This window comes from Trachypithecus francoisi, unplaced genomic scaffold (genome assembly GCF_009764315.1).
Source record: "Trachypithecus francoisi isolate TF-2019V2 unplaced genomic scaffold, Tfra_2.0 Lachesis_group5, whole genome shotgun sequence".
Classification (NCBI taxonomy): domain Eukaryota; kingdom Metazoa; phylum Chordata; class Mammalia; order Primates; family Cercopithecidae; genus Trachypithecus; species Trachypithecus francoisi.
In genome coordinates this window covers 107,978,433-108,000,929 of record NW_022681470.1, presented here as the reverse complement: position 1 = coordinate 108,000,929, position 22,497 = coordinate 107,978,433, and the positions used below count along the sequence as shown (strand labels likewise).

Sequence of the window (22,497 nt, the reverse complement as noted above, 5' to 3'; positions counted from 1 at the left end):
GAATACTGTAAGACAGTCATGTGAAATCCATTATTAACTTCTCATAGGATCTTGCACATATCTTAGTACCACCTATGTGAAACTACATGTAAATTTATTTTAGAAATCAATGTTTCTTCCTCTCTGATGACAATTATAACTGTTTCCCTTATGACTGCTAAATCGCCTATAGAGACAAATCAAGGCTCAACTATATCACCTAATAGGCCCAAACAGCCTGAACATTTATGTATTTCCCCATCCCTAACCCAGCTGGTCTTAACTGGTATTTTAATTTTTCCCATTCTGGATTCGCTAGTCTTATTTATATTTTACCATCATTTTATTAGATTTGTTCTTGCCATAAGTTGCTTCAATGTACAAAATGTGGTCAGATAAGAACAGAAGAAAAATTGAGGACAAGCAACAAGAAAACAATTACAGTACTACTGCTAGAGGTATGCTCTGGCTACTTTCACAGCTTGAAGGAGATCCCTAATGAAGGCAGTGAGGGTTAAAGAAAATTTCCTGAAGGAGCTTATGAGTGAGCTGAACACTGAAAGACAGACAAGGTGTTAATTCAAGACGATATGAAGGTGAAAAAATGTTCTAGACAATAAAAGCAGGTTTAAAGAACAGAGGTGAAAGAAGCTGGTGTATACAGGGAACTACAATGCAAATGGTTTGCTTCTGCCAGAAGAGAAGGCATTTTGGGAGTGGCAAGACTTGACACCAAAGAGGTACTTTAGATGACATTAAGGACTTTGGAATCTGGCCTAAAAAGCATGATTGGAAATATGAGAACAGTTAGCAATTTGCTATAATAATCCAGGGAAGAAAAGATGACCCCTATAAATGATGACCCCTGTCAGTTTCCACACATCAGCCATCTTTAATTACTAACACAATTCCTAAAATTGATTAGGAAATAATCCAAATCCCATCCTTACCCCATTCCCTTACCAACATTAACCTTTACAACATCATCATTGAAAAGTGGGGTCAATTGCCAATAGGAATGAAAGGAATGAATCAATGTTCTTTGGCCAAAAACTTAAGAATCCTGATTTCTAGATTTTCCACTCTCCTTTGTATCTGATATTATCTGGACTTACTGGCAGCTCTAAAAAGAAAGACTAAGAAATTGTAATAGTTATTCATCTTACTCTGGACAAGCAACAAGAATCTGTTATGATTTTATTTCTTCAATTGTTCCAATCACAGTTTCTAATACAGAAATAAAACTATTCAGTGTCTCGGTTCTTGTTTCATTTTGTTTCACAGAGATCTGCATTTCTGAGTTTTCAGGCTCCAATAGCAGTTCTATCAAGAACAGACAACCAGTATCATCCTGGGCACTGAGGTATGCTTTCCATGGCCGAGTCCCAGCCCTACTCATTGCGATGGTCTGGATGTTCACTACTTGAAGAGCCATCTGGAGGGTGTCAGGATGGAATTCTCCCCGCCAAGGCAACACTTGCTGATGAGCAACTTTGAGGCTAAGCCAAGTTTTCTCAAAATACTCAGCAGTAAGCTGGCAATTGGGGACTAGCATGAGGGCTCCAGAATCAGGGAGTTCTTGTTCCCTCTCCTTGTTATCTTCAGGAATCAAGGGTCCTAAAAAGAGACAGAAAACTTGTGTGGAAGATACTCTTAATCTGTAGGAGCTAAGTTTTTTACCCAAATTCCCAAATGTACACAATGTGACTTTCATCTTTGGATAAATGGCTGAAATAACCAATGATGAACCTCCTTCTTGTTCACAAATGCTTCAAATTCAGACAACAGTCTGAGATTTAGTGCTAGGATACTCTACTTTCCACCAATCATTGAAAAGGTAAAGATTTATCATGACAAGATTTAATGTAAGGACTGTTTTTACCTGATGCGGCAAAGGATGAAGTTTTAGGAAGCTCTGGGCCACAACGCTCTGCCCCCTGGCATTTAGAGATAGTTGCCCAGTGGGCTTTGCCATACACTGGCACCAGTGTGTTGAAGTCTGAGGCCCAGCTATTCACAGGTCTTTCTGCCGGATCCTCCAAAAGTCCAAGAGTAGGGTCAGATTTAGGGCTACACAGAATCCGCTTAACTTCATCAATGCCAACTAAGAGGAGGCGATAATAGAAAAGACCTCGGTCCCGTACAGCCATATCTTTTTCTTCCTCTGAGGTAAGACAACAGATTGACCATTAAAAACAAAACCACTTTCCTCCTACTTTTGTGCCAACCATAATAGGAGAAAAAAACGAAGGAGAGAGGAAACCCTAGGAAGCATTAACATTTTCTTCTTGGGTCCCAGACATGACTCACCAAACAATGAAAGCTATTAAGAATCTTTACTATGGGTCACGGCAAGCACTATTTCCTCCTGCAAAACCCACCTATGCAGTAATACAACAAACGTCCCAGCATGTCCTGGCACTCAGCAGGTCGAGAGAGGAAAAGGCGCAGCAAAGCAGTGAGAAGCTCCATCTTAACAGCTGGAAATGTTTCCGACTTCACATTCTCAACAAAGTCCTCTAACACATAAGGAGCATTAGGAATTCTTTCCCCGTGGACACCAAGTAGCCAAATAAGTGCTTGCTTCCCCTAGAGAATAAAGGAATAAGAGCAAGTGCTCAACACTTGACCGTCTAAAACAAAGGAGATAGTAGACAGCCACTAGTTTTGCTTTTTGCTTAGTGCCAGCAGAAAAGGTATAATCTTTAGTTTACTTCATTTAATTTACCGATTCCCCCTACTATACTATACTCTCTATAACAAATAGGAATGAAATTCTAATACACAAGAGGAAACTCAAAACTTTCATAGCCTATGTTGGATTAAGCAATAAATAAGGTTTCCTCAGGTTTGGGGCCCCTGGCCCTATTGGGGTTTAGTGTTCCAGTGGAAGTTGCTTGAAGAATTTCTCTAAAATTTTCACAGAAGTGGTTACTAACCGAGAGTGCACATCAGATTCATCTGTGAAGCTTCTTAAAAATGTATCTGTCAGCTGGGCACGGTGGCTTGCGCCTGTAATCCCAGCACTTTGGGAGGCCGAGGAGGGTGGATCACCTGAGGTCAGGAATTCGAGACCAGCCTGGCCAACATGGTGAAACCCTGTCTCTATTAAAAATAGAAAAATTAGCCAGGCGTGGTGGTACACGCGTGTAGTTCCAGCTACTCGGGAGGCTGAGGCAGGAGAATTGCTTGAAACCAGGAGGCAGAAGTTGCAGTGAGCCGAGATGGCGTTACTGCACTCCAGCCTGAGCAACAGAGCTAGACTCTGTCTCAAAAAAAAAAAAAAAGTTATCTGTCTAGGTCCACCACCCCTGAATATTTAAGTCAGTAGACCTGTGATTACGTCCAAATCTTTGTAAAAATTTCACAAATGGTTCTAATTCTCATTCTAGCTAAAAACTCCATGGTCTAAATCTCTGACTCAAAACTGTTCAAGACAGGCCGGGCGCGGTGGCTTAGGCCTGTAATCCCAGCTCTTTGGGAGGCTGAGGTGGGTGGATCACTTGAGGCTAGAATTCTAGACCAGCCTAGACAACATGGCAAAACTCTATTAAAAATACAAAAATTAGATGGGCGTGGTGGTGCACACCTGTAATCCCAGCTACTCAGGAGGCTGAGGCAGGAGAATCACTTGAGTTTGGGAGGTAGAGGTTGCTGTGGGCCGAGATCGCGCCACTGCACTCCAGCCTGGGCGACTCTATCTCAAGCAAAACAAAACAAAACTGTTCAAGAGAACAATGGTATCAGAGTTTTGTAATAAAAACCGTCAGATAAATCTTGTTTTTATAATTTATATGCCATCTATATCCAAAAGAGAATCTAAAGTGGCAATCAATTCGAAGAGTGTCCACTTCAAACACAGGGTAGAGAGAATAATTAGATTCTATTTCAAAGGGCAGGGTTTCAAGCATTCTCCCTCTACCTAGAAGTAAAGGAGAATTACAGTCTACCTCACTATCTTGAATGTTTTCCTCACAGCCGGGCAGGGCCTGACACACAGCTTCAGTACACTGAGGACACAACCAAACCAGGTCTCGGAAAGTCTGCACCACCACTACAATACAGGTCAGGGTACAAGAGCACAGGATTAGAGCCTCCAGGTAGGGAGGAATCTTAAAAACAGTCATGTATTCAGACTCATGGTTCTAGTTGGATTTCTATAAAATGGGTTTTGGAGGTGTGGTCAATGGTTATCTAAGAAATGTAATGAAATGAGCAATAATTTCTTGAATGTATATTGCTCTTATCAGATTGATGTGAGGATAAATGAACTAATGTATGAAAAAGCACTTTGTAAAATGGAAAGCCATAGGCAAATGTGTGTGGGGTAGTATTGCTATTGAATGAAACACTAAAGACAGTATAAATGGAACCACCAGGCCTGGGAAAATGATAAAGCAAGTGAGGTGCCTAGGGTTCAAACTTGAAGAACACATGCAGGACTGACTCTTGCAGGAACCTAAGTCTGAGTGCCTTCTTAAATTTTGCATCCTAGGCATCTTGCTTGACTTACCCTAGTCCCAACCCTGGAAGCCACTGCCTATGGCATACTGCCATAAAACAAAAGGAGAAGTAAAATTGGTGAAATATCAAGCAAGGTCATCCTAGTAGTCTTCATTGTCTATAGTACAGCCTTATAGACTCAAGACAGCCTAAAGACTCAATATCCTATTAGATCGATAGACCCTATGCTTCTCTAACAGCAACAGATGATGATGCAAGGAAAAGTTCAAATCTCTATATTATCATTCAACAACAAACATGTTTTGAGCAACTACTATAAGCCAGGCACTTGACAAAAAAATCAAAAATCCTAAAAAGGCAAGCATTACCTGTGGTAATGTGCTCTTGTCGAAGACCCAGCAATTCTGTTAGAATCTGAACACATTGATCTGTGTAAGTCCTGGCAATGCCACCTACAAAAGAAGGGAAAGAAGAGAAAACTGCTAAGTGAAATATTAGCACCTCAATCTAAAATCATCTCCCACCAATCAAAGACAAAAGAAACAGAACTACCTAAAAAAAAAAAAAAAAAAAAAATCATTCTTTGATGAACTAAGAATATTAAGTTTGCTATAAAGGAACTTTGGTAAAAATCATTTTTTCTCACTGACTACTAGAAAATTAAAAGCTCATAGCAAAACAATTCCCCATTAAACAAGGCTGAAAACTTATAGTAACAAAGGTATTTACATGGCAGCCAGATATGAGGCACGCTTTTTGTTGCAGCACACTCGCAAAGGAGTATTTTTGTGGGGGACACTTGACAGCAGTCTCCTAAGGATTTCTAGTCTCCTCTTTGCTCCCTCTTCTCCGCCCCTAAAATAACCATGTTTTATTCCAAATATGAGGGTTCCTCCTCCTCCTATACTTGAAATCTTTCAAAACTTAGCTCAACAGCTGTTTTCAGTTTTTGAGTCACTCCAGCCTTTTAAATTCCAGACAGGGTACTATGAAAAAGTCTGTAAGATTTAGGAATTATTCTGTGTTGGTCTACATTCAGCACAATACATAGCCCATAGTAGAAGCCCAATAAACGACTGGTGGATTAACATAGGACTTTGAGTCAGGAAAGTTGCATTTTAGTCCCATTTCTAAAACTGTATGTCCTTTTGGCAACTTGATAATTGTTTTTGTGTCTGAGTTTCTTCATCTTTAAAATGAAGTTAATGACATTTGTCTACTTTTCCTGACTGTCTCATGAGACTGTGGTAAGATGATGTATAGGAAAGCATTTTGGATACAAGACAACAAAAATTTTAAGTATTGTAGTTTGAGTTACCTGTATTCTCCATCCTGGAAGATATGGCAACACCAATCTTGACCAAAAAAAAAAGAAAAAAAACAACTCACTTCCCCCTTGTTTGTAGTCACTGACCCAATTATTTAGTGCATAGTACTTCGCTTCTGAAGCAAGATTCATGCCCTTTGCTCTCTATGGTTCCTCTAACCACAGCTTTCTTGCTGGCTGGTCTAGATTCTCAAGAAAGAAAAGAAGCAGACACCTACCTATGGCAAAGATGGCAGCCTGTGCAAAGTCCGCAGACACATCCGTGCAGTACCCTCGAAGCTCCTCTAGCACCTGCTGCACATTCTCATCATTCACCAGCTCACACAGCACCTCCACTTTCTGTAGTTTGATGTAGTGGGGCTCCGAGTAGGAGCAAAAAAACTTTTTGTAGTGGCTGCTAAAGTGACCTGGCAAACTATGTAAGATCTGGCGTACATGACAAAGAGCAACAAAACAGAGCTCACGGCTCTCCGAAGAACAGGCAGTTAGCAAAGGTCCCTTGACCCGTACAAGGACATCGGTTTGTACATGGGGAAACTTTTTTGCCAAGATCAGAAAAAGTTTGGTAGCTCCCATCACCACACCTGGGCTACTGCTCTTGAGAAAACTATCCAACAGATTGAGAATGTCAAATAGTTCTTCCTCACTGCGGGGTTGGTAGCGTAGCAGAAAGTTCAATACCTCAGCCTGGCCCCACTGGTCTAGTTTTGACATTCTATCCAAAAAAGAAAACAAAAGAGCTATTTTAGCAACAAAATTAGGGCAATTTCCATGCCACTGCCATATGACCAGTTGGTTGTTCATCATAACAAAGGGAGAATTCTTAAAAATAGGCTGTGCCATAATTAAATCATTCGTTTCGTGTACTATTTAAAGTTTACACAAAAAAGGCTTAAAATTCCAAGATGAGCTATTAATACAAATGCACACTTCTAAGACCAAAGACATGATCAGCACACACTGGGTACAGGTTCCCGACATTTTAAGACACTATAAATGGCTTAGTTTGGGGGACGTAATGACTAGAAAAGGGTAGAACCTATTCCCATAGTATATTTCTATTTCCCTATATCAATAAGGGAAACTAAGGCAAATAAAAGAAATTCTCTTAGTGAAATGTGAGGGAGTTAATAGTGGTTAACTGGCTGGGCACAGTGGCTCACGCCTGTAATCCCAGCACTTTCGGAGGCCGAGGTGGGCAGATCACCTGAGGTCGGAAGTTTGAGACTAGCCTGATCAACATGAAGAAACCCTGTCTCCACTAAAAATACAAAATTAGCCGGGCATGGTGGCGCATGCCTATAATCCCAGCTACTCGGGAGGCTGAAGCAGAAGAATTGCTTAAAGCCAGGAGGCGGAGGCTGCGCTAAGCCGAGATAGTGCCATTGCACTCCGGCTTGGACAACAAGAGCAAAACTCCGTCTCAAATAATAATAATAATGGTTAACTTTCTTTTCTACCTCACATAAGTTGTTCAATACATCAACAAGATCCCACAAGGACGCAGATCTCATAATAAAAAGAGCACTGAAGCATCCAAACCGATTTAAGAGATGGTGAGCAATGGGCTTATTGATGACAACGCCTCCTTCCTGTTTCAGAATTTCCTCTAGAGACCTCAAGCAGTTCACAACTACAATTGGATCCTGGTCACGCAGCAAACTGTATAATTCATTTACCAGGGCACCATCTATAAAAAAGAACAAAGTTCTTAGATAAAGAAGAAAAGCTTCAGAGTAACAGGGATGTAGCCAGAGTAATAGCTCCAAGTAGACAAAGTTGAACTTCTCTGCTACAAAAATGACAAAGGCCATACTAAAGTGCAAGGCAAAAAAAACCTGCCATGTCCAGACTGTTTTAAGCAGCTAATACAAAGGATCTAACTGGGGCCCGAGAGAAAGGACTTCTCATCTCCAGAAGACACCAAGCCCTGCATCCTACTTAAAGAGACATATATAGAACTGGGGCCACATTATTATTTTCTACCAAAGCTACATAATCTTTTATAAAGTTATACATAATGGAGGCACACTGACCATGATGGCTTACACTGAACTTACCTACTTCAGAGTCTCCATGAAGATTATGCATCTTGGCACATCCAAGGACTGCCACTCTCCTGACATATGAAGCCTTATCCCGCAGACCATTGAGAATAGGCTGTTGTATATACTCCTGCACACCAGGCATCCTAAGCAACACATCCTGGAGTCAGCCAGATTCGGAAATACTAATTTTGACATACATCAGCCCCTGTTCACCTAACAGAGAGTTTAGTAGATGCTACACCCATCAGATCATGAAGAATTGCAGAAAGCCTCTATTAAGCTTAAAAAGCCATAATTTGACGTTTTTGTTTTTCTCTTGTTTTTTTCAAGATGGGGTCTCACTTTGTCACCCAGGCTGCAGTGCAGTGGCCCAATCATAGCTCACCCCTGCCTCTAATTCCTGGGCCCAAGCCATCTTCCTGCCTCAGCCTTCTAGTGGCTGAGACTACAGGTGCGTGTCACCATGCCCATTTAATTTTTTGTAGATATAGGGTCTCACCATCTTGCCCAGCTGGTCTCGAATTCCTGAGCTCAAGCAATCTTCCTGTCTCAGCCTCTCAAAGTGCTGGGACTATAGGCATGAGCCACTGCGCCCAGCCTAATTTGACTTTTCATTTGGAATAATGATGCACAGGCAGCAAAAAAATATATACACATAATTGTTTAGAGATATTTAACCAAAATTGAGGACTATTTTACTTAGAGTGAGAATCAAAATCTCCCTCTAATAAAATTATATGATATAGGTTATTAAGCCAAAGCAGTGGCTGAAAATCTAAGTTCAGGGTACAATAATGTTTTCCCCAGTATTAAGGAGCTCAAATAAATTATCCTCTTTAAAAATCTACCCCGTGATCTCTTGAATTCATCAGCCATTTAGGACCAGACAGAGAAGACGGTACTCACCTGAGGCTACACATGCTCCGTAATGCCAGCCCTCGCACCATTGGATTGGGGTCTGAGCAGTCTTTGCACAGCGTATTGATGGCCAGGAGAGCCAGATCTGGTTTCAGGGGAGCATATGTGCACATGTACAGATAAACCAACTTCTTCTGGACAATATCTACAGTGGCACTGGCCTTCACCATTTCCATAAAAACACCAGACATGTCCAAGCCCTGAGTCATGTACCTGAAACCAACGCACATGACAGAAAGAAGTAAAATGCAAAATCCCCAACTAACAATGGAGGGAGTTTTACTTACATATCTCCTGGTTACCCAACTAGCTTGTGATCTCTTAGAGGGTAGCGGCCAGGATTACCTTGTCTATTATATCACACAGTACTTCATACTATAGGCCTGCAATAAACATTATTCTTCTATTCATTCAACAAACACTTATTATTATTTTTGAGATGGAGTCTTGCTCTGTTACCCAGGCTAGAGTGCAGTGGCACAATCTCGGCTCATTACAACTTCTGCCTCCCAGGTTCAAATGATTCTCCTGCCTCAGACTCCTGAGTAGCTGGGACCACAGGCATGTGCCACCACGCTTGGCTAAATTTTTATATTTTTAGTAGAGACAGGGTTTCGCCATGTTGGCCAGGCTGGTCTCGAACTCCTGACTACAGGTGATCCACCCGTCTTGGCTTCCCAAAGTGCTGGGATTACAGGCGTGAGCCACCGTGCCCAGCCTCAACAAACACTTATTGAATCCCTAGTACTTTGGTGAAATTCAACTTTTACATCCAGGGATATGCTCTTGGGACATAATCTTGAAGAAGGCGTGGTCTCAGACCTCTAGGAACTTCAAATCTATTAATGAGCCAGATAAGAATACCGTTAATTATGGTATGATAGATAAGTATTTAAACAGAAGTATTGTACAAGGCGCAGAGGGGATTCAGAGGTCTAACACTGGCAGGAAGTCAGAAAATGTTTCTTCACAGAGGAAGTAACACTTTACCTGAATGAGCAGGAGCTCACTAGACAAATGTAATAGATGTAATAGAAGGTATGAGGTATGTAAACATGAGCAGGAGCGGCATACATTTTTTTGAGTCTGTAGGTAGTTGAATTAACAGCTTGTTCCTTGGGTGCTGTGGTAAGTTTGGACTTCATTGTTTCTCAAACTGGTCTCCTACTGGAATCAGCTCAGATGTTTATTAAAAATACAGATTCCTGGGTTCCCTCCCACCCTACTGAAATCAGAATCAATCCCTGGACTGGATGACAAAAAGCACCCCAAGGGATTTTTGTGCATAGTAAAGTTTGTGAACCATAGCTGTAGGCAAGAGTTATGTGTTCAGATTTGTATAATAGAAAAATTCTGTCTCAAATGAGGCAAGGTGGCCTACTAGTAAGCTGCTGCAATTGCTTTGGTGATGAAGGCCTGGACCAGAACAACAATGCCAATAAACAAGAGAGGGTGGATATTTAAAATCATGAATTCAAACCATCTGACATGAGAAGTGGGGATCGGGTGTCCTCAAGGTTGGCTCCCACGCATAGTCGGCTGCTGGTGGCATTCATCAACACAAATGTAAGCCGAAGAACAGGTTTGAGGAAGAGGGAAGAATGTCCGTGCTATTTCGGACATACTTTTGATAAACCATGCACGCGGAAATGCCAGGCAGGCAGTGGGATACGTGGGTCTGAAGCTAAAAAAAGAAGTCTGTACTAGCTATATTATAGATCCAGGAGTTAGCAGTAATTGTTCAAGCCTGTGATATGGAGGAAACTACCCAGGTGAGTAAAAGATGCTGCAGAGGAGAGACTGAGATGGTACTCCAAAGCAGCAGGACGAAGACCGAACCATATAATTGCCACGTGTGAAAGCTAATTTACCCTTTCAGAGAGACTGGGGCCAGTGAGCCCTGATGGGGATTGCAAAGGGAGCAAACAGCACGCGACGGGAGTTAGGTGATACCTAATCACTCGCTGGATGACATTCCGGTAGCGCAGCCTATCAGCTTGAATGTGAGGATTGCACAGAGCCTTCTTCAGCTCCTTCACCACGTCCTCGGACCCAAGGTACGGCATCTTCCTAACAGTCACAGGGCAGCTCCCACATCTCCCACGGTAACTCGTGGACTCCTTCTCGTCTTGATGTGGGAGTCTGAGTAAAGGAAATATGAGTCACTGAAAACACTAAAGGCGAAATCTCGCCTCAGGCTCGGCTTCCGTAGGGCCGGCACCCTGGCCCTGACACACTTCCACGCCCTCCGCGACCCCGCGAGCCCCACCCTGGGCTCTTCAGGCCCTACCCTCGCCCGGCAGGCCGTTCGCCCCGCCCACAGATCGCTCCCGCTACCACTAGGCCGTCCGCCGGATTTCCAGCGCCGCGTCCGACTGACCGCAGACCCCTCCCTCTCCAGTTCCAGCCTTTCTTGCGCCTTCAAGCCGTTCTCATCGGAGATAGGCCCAATCTTCCTTTCTGCGGAAGTCCCGCCCCCTTGTCAAGAGACCAAACAGAAGCGCGCTGCCGGTATCCCAGCGAGCAAAGGCTGAGCGTGGTCCCGACTCCGACCTTAGGATGCCCTTCCCCCAACCTCTCACCCTCCAGGCGCAGCCGCGCCGCTCCTTCTGGTGGTGCTGTGGCAGGCAATCGGAAATCGGCTACTTCGGCCTGTCTCCTCCCAGCAGCGCGCGCTTTGAGTGCCCGGCTTGGCCTCAGCTCCCGCGCAGTTGGGAGTGTCGAGCGCCCTCCGCTCTTTGGGCTCCCGCCGGCACTGTCACTTCCTTTTTCTGCCCACTCTAGTGACTTATTCCTCTGCTGGGCTCTTTCCCTTAGGGTATCTGGCCCTGTTCTTGCCCCAGCATGACTTTTATCTTGGCGCCTTTGTGGAAGACTCACGCAGGAGCCCTGCCCCGACGGAGAAGATCCCACTGGTGACTCCAACCCTGCCACCATGAATGGGGTCCTGATCCCCCATACGCCCATTGCAGTGGACTTCTGGAGCCTGCGTCGGGCTGGCACCGCACGGCTCTTCTTCTTATCTCACATGCACTCGGACCACACCGTGGGCCTGTCTAGCACCTGGGCCCGACCCCTCTACTGCTCCCCGATTACAGCCCACCTCTTGCATCGTCACCTACAGGTATGGGGCTGGAGTCAGTCTCCGAGAGCTGGTCCAGGCATCTGGGTTGGGACTTCGACCTGTCATTCTTTGAGTCATAGAATGGGGGCCACGAAGACTGATGCGGAAGTTGTTTGAACCCCAAAATGCATCTTTAACCCAGAATAGGAACGTGGTTTCCAAGTGACCAACTTGAGATATTTAGCTCTAAGTTGAGGAGGTATTTTAGTCCAGCCAAGGAAACTATTGCTACCTTTATACATAAGCTAGGCTGATGTTTCCCAAACTTGCCTTTTTTTTTTTTTTTTTTCTGATACGGAGTCTCGCTCTTGTTGCTGCAAGGCTGGAGTGCGGTGGCACGATCTCGGCTCACTACAACCTCCGCCTCCCGGATTCAAGAGATTCTCCTGTCTCAGCCTCCTGAGTAGCTGAGATTACAGGCGCACGCCACCACGCCCAGCTAATTTTTTGTGTTTTTCGTGAAGACAGGGTTTCACCATGTTGGCCAGGCTGTTCTCAAACTCCTGACCTTAAGCGATCCGCCCGCCTCACCCTCCCCAAGTGCTGGGATTACAAGCGGGAGCTACCACGCCCCGCCTGAACTTGCCTTATCTTAAGAATCCACCTAACGTGCTGGGTAGTTCTCCAGCTCTCTTCCCCACCCCACCCTTAAGTCTCCAAGATATTAAGATCAGGAGTAAGTTTGAAAATTGCTGACTAGACTGGTTGCTGAACTCTCCCCCCACCCCACCCAGACGGAGTGTCCCTCTGTTGCCCAGGCTGGAGGGCAGTGGCTCCAACTCGGTTCACTGCAAGCTCCGCCTCCCGGGTTCACGCCATTCTCCTGCCTCAGCCTCCCGAGTACCTGATACTACAGGCGACCGCCACTTTTTTTTTTTTTTTTAAGTAGAGATGGGGTTTTACCGTGTTAGCCAGGACGGTCCCGATCTCCTGACCTCATGATCCTCCCGGCTCGGCCTCCCAAAATGCTGGGATTACAGGCGTGAGCCACCGCGCCCAGCCAGCTGAACTCTTAATTAAGTTGTACAAAGGGTGGGATGGAGAGTGGAAGGAGGAAGGGCAGATTGCTTGGGAATCCCCATTACAGCTTCTGCGCCCAGTGACTCAGGATTTGGTCAGCCTTCCTGATTCATGTAAGGCATCGTCCCTGACCTCGGGAAGTAACAGGGAGGGGAGTCCGTGGTCACTGGGATGACTAACTGTTTTCTCAGGTATCTAAGCAATGGATCCAACCCCTGGAGATTGGTGAGAGCCATGTATTACCCCTAGATGAAATTGGACGAGAGACCATGACTGTAACCCTCCTCGATGCCAATCACTGTCCTGGTTCTGTCATGTTTCTCTTTGAAGGATATTTTGGAACCATCCTCTACACAGGTGGGCCTCTCAAGGAATCCCAGTGACTTCTCCAGACTAGATGTTACTTTTTTTTTTTTTTTTTAATGTATTGACTGGGGCCTTGCGATATTGCCCAGGCTGGTCTCAAACTCCTGACCTCAAGTGATCCTCCCGCTTCAGCCTTCCCAGTAGCTAGGATTATCAGCACAAGCCACCACACCTGGCAGACTTTTCTTGAGCAGCCTTAACTCAATAGAAGTCTGGAGGCGCTGAAGGCCTTCTAACTTCATCACATATGAGCATAGTGACCCTATCTCAACTGATTTCCCACTCTTTTTTTTTTTTTTGAAACGGAGTTTCACTCTTGTCACCCAGGCTGGAGTGCAGTGGTGTGATGGTGGTTCACTGCAACCTCCGCCTTCTGGGTTCAAGTGATTCTCTTGCCTCAGCCTCCCAGGTAGCTGGGATTACAGGTGCCCGCCACCACACCCAGCTAATTTTCGTATTTTTAGTAGATACCGGGTTTCACCACGTTGGCCAGGCTGGTCTCGAACTCCTGACCTCAGGTGATCCACCTGGCTCGGCCTCCCAAAGTGCTGGGATTATAGGTGTAAGTCACTGCGCCCAGCCAATTTCCCACTCTAAGGGTCCAAACCTTGTGAAGAGTAATTGAAAAACAGGAGCAGGATGGAGACATTTCAACAAAGAAACCATGCAGCTATACTGCATAGTTCAGTGCCAGGCTACATAATAGTTTTTTCACAGACTAGTAAGCATACCCCCATCTATTGTTGGAGGTAGGAGAGGCTTGTCTTCTGTTTTTTTGTCTCTGACCTTCTGCCCCCATATACATATTCTTCTAGGTGATTTTCGATACACACCATCTATGCTGAAGGAGCCAGCCCTGACACTGGGGAAACAGATCCATACTTTATACCTAGACAACACCAATTGCAACCCAGCCCTGGTTCTTCCTTCCCGACAAGAAGCTGCCCACCAGATTGTCCAGCTCATTCGAAAACACCCACAACATAACATAAAGATTGGTGAGTTGTTTCCTTTCAGTTTCCTGTCACCTGTATATAGTGAACTAGGTTATTTAAGGGTTCTCACTTAAATATCTTTGTGCTTTCATATCTTTGTGCAGTTCTCACTTTCTCCTACACTGACCACCTTATTTAAAATTGCAACCTGGCCAGGTGTGGTGGCTCACACCTATAATCCCAGCACTTTGGGAGGCCAAGACGGGAGGGTCACTTGAGCCAGGTGTTTGAGACCAGCTTGGGCAACATGGCAAGACCCTGTCTCTACAAAAAATTTAAAAATTAGTTGGGCATGGTGGTGCGTGGTGCATGCCTGCGGTCCCAGCTACACAGGAGGCTGAGACAGGAGGATTGCCTGGGTCCACTAGGAGGTCAAGGTTGCAGTGAGCCATGTAAGTGCCATTGCACTCCAGCCTGGATGACAGAGCAAGACCCTGTCTCAATGAATGAATGAATGAATAAAATAAGTAAAACTGCAACCTGCCCACCATCCCCATTCCCAACTCCTGATCACCTATACCGATTCATTTTTTTCATTTTTTTATAGCACTCATATATTCTATACATTTTTAAATAGGCTATTGCTTGTTGCCTATCACCCACTTCCTCTGGCACATACACATAGGCATGTGCGCGCGCGCACACACACACACACAAGCATAAACTCCTTAAGAGCATCATTGAAAATAGGAAGAGACTGTGTGTGTTTGTGGAACAGAGAGGCAGCAGCCAGTATGACAGGCACACAGTGGGCAAGGAGGCTGGAAAGGCAAGAGGAGCTGTAGTGCTCTTAAGCCATTTTGGACTTGATCCTAAACCCAACCAAGAACTATTGAAGGATTTTAAGTAGAAGAGGGACAATATGCACTCATCACCTTGCAATATATTCTATATGTATTTGTTGGACTTTTTATTATCTGACTCCCCCTGCTAGAATGTGAATTCCACTATAGCAGGCTCTTTGTTTTATTATGGGTATATCACTAATGCCTGACACAGAAGCATTCAATATGAATGAATGAAATTTATCAGAACATAGATATTTAAGTGAGCGTTGTGCTTTAAATTAAGTATACTGAAAAAACAGCTATGTGCTTGTTCTACTGATTATAAACAGTATAAAACATTGTCGAGGACTCTTTCTTGGAGTTGCCATTTGGAATAGTTTATGAAAATAAATTTTTGTTTTATAAAATAAATACATGTAATAGATTTGGTTCTAAATTACTTTTTTGGTTGTTTCCAAATTTGTGAGTCTACAAAAGGGCAAAGATTTGCCACCATTATAAATATTTGAAAAGGACGTGTCTCAACTCTGAAAGGAGTTTCAAAATGAGACTAAACAAAGGCATTGAAAAAATTATATACCTTCCAGGGTGACTACCAAATTGATTGAGAAATATCCTCTACTCTCAGGATTGCTTAACTACTCATAAAGACCTAACCATTCTTAATATTTAAATGCAGAATTTTCTCAAAGAAGCAAAGCTGGCTAGGAGGATGCTATAGTAAGTCTTGATTAATTTTGCAAACATGTAATAAGCCTCTACCAACGAAGTACCAAGTATCCAATAGGCAGTGGGGATATAAAGATGAATAAAATGTAGTCTCTGACTTGGAAGGCTCCCAGTCTGGAAGGGAAGGACCTGTGGGGAGGTGGAAGTGGGAATATATAGAGAGAGAAGAAAAATCAGCTCCATTTGTGCCCAAGGAGTGAGATTTTGAACCCTAATCAGGAATAAAGTGGATATAAATAATACGTACTTCTTATTAAGGCGTTCACAATCTGGTTGTGGATTTGCAACTTCTTCAGAAAAGGTCTGAGAACAGCTATTAAACATCTCCTATATCTATTACCATAACCATTACCCAAATTAATGTCTCAATTTCTTTCTCTGTAAGTACTATTTGGGCCCTTCAATTGAAACTTCCACTCCAGCTTCTTCTCATCCTGGCAGTCAAATAATATTATTACCATATTTTTCTTTTTTTTTTTTTTGAGGCGGAGTCTCACTCTGTCGCCCGGACTGGAGTGCAGTGGCCAGATCTCAGCTCACTGCAAGCTCCGCCTCCCGGGTTTACACCATTCTCCTGCCTCAGCCTCCCGAGTAGCTGGGACTACAGGCGCCCGCCACCTCGCCCGGCTAGTTTTTGTATTTTTAGTAGAGACGGGGTTTCCCCGTGTTAGCCAGGATGGTCTCGATCTCCTGACCTCGTGATCCGCCCGTCTCGGCCTCCCAAAGTGCTGGGATTATAGGCTTGAGCCACTGCGCCCGGCCAACAGCTTTCTTTATTAGTTTTCATAGTGCCTGAAGCTTGCTAGATGCTCTCTTTTGTTGAACTAAATGAATGAGTAGATTCTGTGTCATTCCCCTTCATATATCTTAGCTCAAATGTCGCTTCTTCCTTGATATTCTCCCTGGATTTCTCCATGAATTGTATCTATTTTTGTTAAACATTTTGTTGATTTATTAGGATTTTCCAATAGCTTCATTTTCTTCCTTCTCTTACTTTCCCCAATACATTGAACATTATTTAGGACTCTACAGCCTGGGAAAGGAATCACTGCTGGAGCAGCTGGCCCTGGAGTTTCAGACCTGGGTGGTATTGAGTCCTCGGCGCCTGGAATTGGTACAGCTACTGGGCCTGGCAGATGTGTTCACAGTGGAGGAGAAGGCTGGCCGCATCCATGCCGTAGACCATATGGAGATCTGCCATTCCAACATGCTGCGTTGGAACCAGACCCACCCTACCATTGCTATCCTTCCCACAAGCCGAAAAATCCACAGCTCCCATCCTGATATCCACGTCATCCCTTACTCTGACCATTCCTCCTACTCCGAGCTTTGTGCCTTTGTCGCAGCACTGAAGCCTTGCCAGGTGGTGCCCATTGTCAGTCGGCAGCCCTGTGGAGGCTTTCAGGACAGTCTGAGCCCCAGGATCTCCATGCCTTTGATCCCGGACTCTGTACAGCAATACATGAGTTCTTCCTCTAGAAAACCAAGCTTTCTCTGGCTGTTAGAAAGGAGGCTAAAGAGGCCGAGAACCCAAGGTGTTGTGTTTGAATCTCCTGAGGAAAGTGCTGATCAATCTCAAGCTGACAGAGACTCAAAGAAGACCCAGAAAGAGAAACTTTCTCCCTGGCCTACATACCTTGAAAAGCAGCCTTCCCACCATCCTTTGCAGACCAAGAAGCAGTTGTTCCCAGACCTCTATAGCAAAGAATGGAACGAGGCAGTGCCTTTCTGTGAGTCCCAAAAGAGGGTGACTATGTTGACTGCTCCACTGGGATTTTCAGTGCCCTTAAGGTCTACAGATGAAGAGTTTATCTCTCTAAAAACCAGGGAGGAAATTGGTTTAGGGTCCCCCTTGGTACCCTTGGGAGATGATGATGGAGGTCCAGAAGCCACAGAGAATCAGAGTGCCTGGATGGGCCATGGTTCTCCCCTGTCCCACAGCAGCAAGGGCACCCCTCTTCTAGCTAGTGAATTCAGGGGTCTAGCACTCAAATACCTTCTGACTCCAGTGAACTTTTTCCAGGCAGGGTATTCTTCCAGGAGCTTTGACCAGCAAGTGGAAAAATACCATAAACCCTGCTGAAGACAGAGTACAGAAGGAAAACATTGAGCCCACATTGCCATTTTGAAGATAGTAACTGATGGCTGGTGGGAAAGAGTTTGTTTTGGGGGCCTGCTTTTCTATCTTTACAAGACTCTTACGGGCCCACTGCGGAGCAGCACTTCCCAAAACTTGTTCATTGGGGTCCTCGTGCCTATGGAATACCTTCATTTTATAATTGATTATGTTTAAGAAATACGTTTTGTTTTAAAATCTTTGGAGTATACGTGAGCAAATTAAAATTTCTTTGAAGTCCTACAGTAACTTAATCTGTTTAACCTTGTTCAACCCAGTATTTCTCAAACTTCTGCGAACATGCAATCCTCATATGTGAGTCTGAATCAAAAAGAGTCTGAAACAAAAAGGACCAGGTTATTCCTGTTGCTGTTTTGTGGTGTCATGTGCCATTCTCCATGTCCCCTTCTCCCTCGTCTCAGATCAAAATCTCTAGGGAGTTTATTTTTAAAATTATGAACTATGGTGCTCCATGCTTCAATCCTGAACATCCCTGACTTGCTGTGACCCTCCATCCAAATAATTTCCTGGCTCTGCCTCTGGGAGGGAACAGGAAGTGATGAAGAGGTCTTGAAACAGTAGTGAAAATTCTACCTCTATGTCCTTCATGAGGATGTGCAGTTAGTATCACTGGGATTCATGTGGAACAGAGCCAGCTGGGGGGCTGGGCAACTCTCTAGCAGTACCTAGAACCCAGCTGAACAACAAGGCTTTGGATGTGATGGGACTCCCAGGCCTGGAGGCCCTATTTGACTGAAGCAGAGTTACAAAAGATCAAATGTGTTGTCAGATATGCCTCCAGTTGTTCACATAGCTGGGATATTTGTTGCTCCCCCCACCCCTTGGATTGAGTAGGGAGCCAGAGCACACAGCCTGTTTGTTTTAGTATCCAAGGAAGAGACCAAGGAGCCAGCTGGCTGAAAGGGAGGGGTGGGGGTGTACAATCTGCCCTGTCCTTCTGCTCATAACCTGACAAAATGCCAAACTAGTAAGCAGGATAGCTGATACCACAGCTATGAGGGAATAGGCTCTGAGAGGGCACAGACTTGTGGAGCTCGGCATCTGGATCAAAACGGCTTCGAGATGGAACCTCGAGCCCTAGCAATGAAAAAGGTTCCATTTCTTGTCCAGGGGATTTAAAATTTTGAGTTTTCTGCTTTGAGAGAGAAATAGAGAGTTCAGAAAGCAATTGCTCTTGGGAAACCTGTACACAGCTCTGTTTTGTCAGTGACCTTTGTTGTAAGTCTACCAGTGTTCTGTTAGGAGCCACAGCAGGTGAGGCATTTGGTGCAGCAGGAAACGTGGGCACTGCCTAGGCTCAAATCTGTGTAACCCTGAGCAATTGCTTAAATTGTGGAGCCTAGTTCCTCATCTGTAAAATGGACTTGAGATGCCTACCTCTCAGGATTACTATGGAGATCAAATAATTGGTAAAATTCTCCTAGGTCAATGTCTGCCACAGGATGGGTCTTTCAGATGTTGGTTTTCTGTAGCTTCTGGTTCTTGAAAGAAACTAATCTGTATATAACAAAAGAAACTTTGAAAGTAAAAAAAAATAGAGAAAAAATTTTAATTCGTCATAGATTAATTGATTTGCTTTCTTTTAGTTTTTTTTTCTGTGCATGTAGATGTATTAAATATGTAAATGTTTTTCAAAGTTGGGGATAATACTGTATATAATTTTATAGCCTACATTTTAATTTCTTGATATCTTAAGCATTTCGCTCATTAGATATTATTCAAAAACATCATTTTTAATATTAATATAATACCCTATCATATGAGTATACCTTAACTAAGCCATTCCCATATTCAACATTTTGTGTACTGTTTTTCTAATTACATATATTACAGTGAACAACCTTATGCATATATTTTGCATTTTTATTAAATTAAATTACTGGAGGTAGATTATAGTTTTAAGTTATTGATACCAATTGTGCTGAATTGCCCTCGAGAAAGGTTTCCTGACCATCTTTTCTGCAGACAGGATAGCATTAAAATACCTTGAAGACTCATTAAGTTTAAATGAGATCACGAGAACGGTACATGTTAACACATGGAAAATCATCTCATGTGTTAACTTAATAAATATTTACTAAACTGTGTGGGCAAATTTAGCCGGACTTCCTCTAGCATCCTCCAGCTGTCTCACTTCTATGTGGCCAAAGGTGGCTGGGAGAGATAAGGTAGTTCTCGGTATGGGGTCCTCATATTGGCGTTATCTTCTAGCAACAAGGGAGCCCGTCTACTCTTGGAACAAGCTGTGTCACACCTGTTCCTTGAAGTGGGTTCTATATGCATTCACATAGGGGAGGGGAAGCAAAAGACTTTGAGGAATTTAGTTGTTGGCAGCATGTTTGCATTTGTTTGGCTTTTTTTGGGAGACAGATTTTAGCTCTGTCACTCAGGCTGGAGTGCAGTGGCACAGTCACAACTCACTGCAGCCTCGACTTCCCAGGCTCAAGAGATTCTCCCACCTGAGCCTCTTGAGTACCTGGGACTATAGGCATGCACCACCATGCCCAACTAATTTTTTTTTTTTTTTAGAGACGAGGTTTCACTGTGTTGCCCAGGCTGGTCTTGGTGTTGAACTCCTGGCCTCAAGTGATCCCCCCTACCTTGGCCTCCCAAAGTGCTGGGATTACAGGCATGAGCCCCTGTGCCCAGCCATGTTTGCATTTTCATAATGGGAAAATTCCATACTATTCTAAAAGAAAAATGTCTGACTTCTTATACTAGAGATTAGCAGTTATTTGATTTTCCAATAGTCCCTCATATAAAAATGCTGCATTGCATATACTTTACATAACCAATTTAAATTATTTTTAGGCTCTAAAGATGATCCTATAGATGTATGAAGATCTTGCAATTAGGCTTGAAGGTGCTGGGAAAAAGGAGGTTCCCTAGAGATCCGTTAGTTATTTAATGGATGATCTGTGGGAGAACTTGTACTTTTCCACAAGGTGACTGACAGTGGCTTAAGTCCCATTACACAAAAAAATCTGCCTGGCTGGCGTTGGGGGACCATCTCTCACTCTTGACCCAGATTGCCCTTTGTGGTAGGAAACAGATGAGTGACTCCACTTGTTCTTCTCTTTTCTTTTTCTTTTCTTTTCTTTTTTTTTTTTTTTTTTGAGAAGTAGTCTCACTCTGTTGCCCAGGCTGGATGCAATGGCACTATCTTAGCTCACCACAACCTCTGCCTCCTGGGTTCAATTATCTTGCCTCAGCCTCCCAAGTAGCTGCTATTACAGGCGTGCACCACCACACCTGGCTAATTTTTGTATTTTTAGTAGAGATGGGGTTTCACCATGTTGGCCAGGCTGGTCTCGAACTCCAGACCTCAGGTGATCTGCCTATCTTGGCCTCCCAAAGTGCAGGGATCACAGGGGTGAGCCACTGCGCCTGGCCCAGCCCACGTGCATATATTTTCAATGTTACCATCAGTGAGCACCTGTCAGTGTGTTAGCTGCCTCCCACCCCTCATGCTCCTCAGCCACCACCAACACCACAAGCTGTTTTGTCTTAGATTCATGGTGCTTTCCCCTTTCTCTTCCCCAGGGGATCCCACCTATACCCGAACAGAACGATGCTGCTCTCCCTTATAATCATCTGAGTCTACAGCTCCCTGTGAGGCATTCTCAGAATGGTTAAGCTTGTCTTTATCTTGACCACAATGCTTTCATTTAGCTCTACCCTTCCATCTTGACTGTCTCATTTCTGGGTAACTTTGTCTTCTTTGAACATATCCTTGACCTACTGGATCACAAAAAGCTCCCAGGATTCTGGGCTTGGTTCTTCTTCTGGATAAATAGCTTATTGAATAATCTTTCAATCACACAAAACTTCTGGCTAGCCTTGGGTTTGCCTGTGCCTTACATTATTTACACTATTGTATTATGGCTATCTTACCAGTCCTGTCCTCTGGTTAATTTATAACAACTTTGGAAAGTGTGGGATGAAAAATTTGCCCCCTGTGCTGTTCCTTCCTCAATGTGCTCATTGAAATGTGTGTTTTTGAGGAGCTAAGGAAATTGGGTTAAGCTCACTCACCCTACTAATTAGGCTTTGTGGAGACAAAGCACCAGAGCAAGAGCAGATGCCTGCTGTTTAGGGAGTCAGGGATACAAAGTATGGAGAAAACATGTCTTCAGGAGGAAAGGAAAGCTTTGATCAGCTGAATTTCTTCAAATTCCCACCCATCATCCAGGCTCATACCATCTGCTTTCTAATTTCCCTCTCAATGGTGGGATAAAAATCCTTCAATTAACCTCTTACTAAGAACATTTTCTCTGCTCATACACCTTCAAAAACCCAAACTATTCAGAACATTTTAGGTCCACATGATACAAGGCCCAACCTATCCTTCCAGCCTTATCTCCTAGGATTCTCCCAATGTGCAAGACGGTAGGCCATAGTGGAAAAGATGCATTTTCAAGTTAGATGTCTTGGGTTGGAATAGTGATCCTGTGACTTATTCGCTGTGTATATAATCTCTAGCAAACTACTCAGCTTTCCGGCATAAAGTTTCTTTTTGTAGAGTGGGAATAATAATGCCTACCTCATGGGGTTTGGAGGAGAATGAAATAGAATAAAGCAACCAAAGCACTTCACAAGAGT

The 22,497-nt window shown here is 43.9% G+C and overlaps 2 protein-coding genes across 10 annotated transcripts; one reads left to right on the top strand and one right to left on the bottom strand.

The window, feature by feature from the left end:
- Positions 1–851: 851 nt before the first annotated feature.
- On the bottom strand, positions 852–19,740 carry AP4B1 (adaptor related protein complex 4 subunit beta 1). Of its 7 annotated transcripts, none has more exons than XM_033198418.1 (11): positions 19,273–19,740; positions 10,690–10,878; positions 8,725–8,949; positions 7,831–7,961; positions 7,313–7,460; positions 5,989–6,485; positions 4,812–4,895; positions 3,930–4,033; positions 2,361–2,568; positions 1,862–2,143; positions 852–1,596 (listed from the first exon to the last, which is right to left on the bottom strand). In XM_033198418.1, exons 2-11 carry the CDS (start codon positions 10,800–10,802, stop codon positions 1,169–1,171), a joined length of 2,220 nt encoding a protein of 739 aa, XP_033054309.1. In that variant the 5' UTR covers positions 10,803–10,878; positions 19,273–19,740; the 3' UTR covers positions 852–1,168. The 7 variants fall into 7 exon arrangements, with proteins under 7 accessions (XP_033054309.1, XP_033054310.1, XP_033054307.1 ...); XM_033198419.1 differs by lacking the exon at positions 19,273–19,740 and adding an exon at positions 11,319–11,334; XM_033198416.1 differs by lacking the exon at positions 19,273–19,740 and adding an exon at positions 11,117–11,258.
- On the top strand, positions 11,250–21,650 carry DCLRE1B (DNA cross-link repair 1B). 3 transcript variants are annotated; one of them, XR_004434103.1, is made up of 5 exons: positions 11,250–11,860; positions 13,072–13,237; positions 14,062–14,244; positions 16,781–18,987; positions 21,439–21,650. XR_004434103.1 is itself a non-coding variant. In XM_033198422.1 (4 exons), exons 1-4 carry the CDS (start codon positions 11,672–11,674, stop codon positions 17,839–17,841), a joined length of 1,599 nt encoding a protein of 532 aa, XP_033054313.1. In that variant the 5' UTR covers positions 11,250–11,671; the 3' UTR covers positions 17,842–19,744. The 3 variants fall into 3 exon arrangements, 2 of the variants coding, with proteins under 2 accessions (XP_033054313.1, XP_033054315.1); XM_033198422.1 differs by lacking the exon at positions 21,439–21,650 and having other exon boundaries at positions 16,781–19,744; XM_033198424.1 differs by lacking the exons at positions 13,072–13,237; positions 21,439–21,650 and having other exon boundaries at positions 11,306–11,860; positions 16,781–19,735.
- Positions 21,651–22,497: the final 847 nt, after the last annotated feature.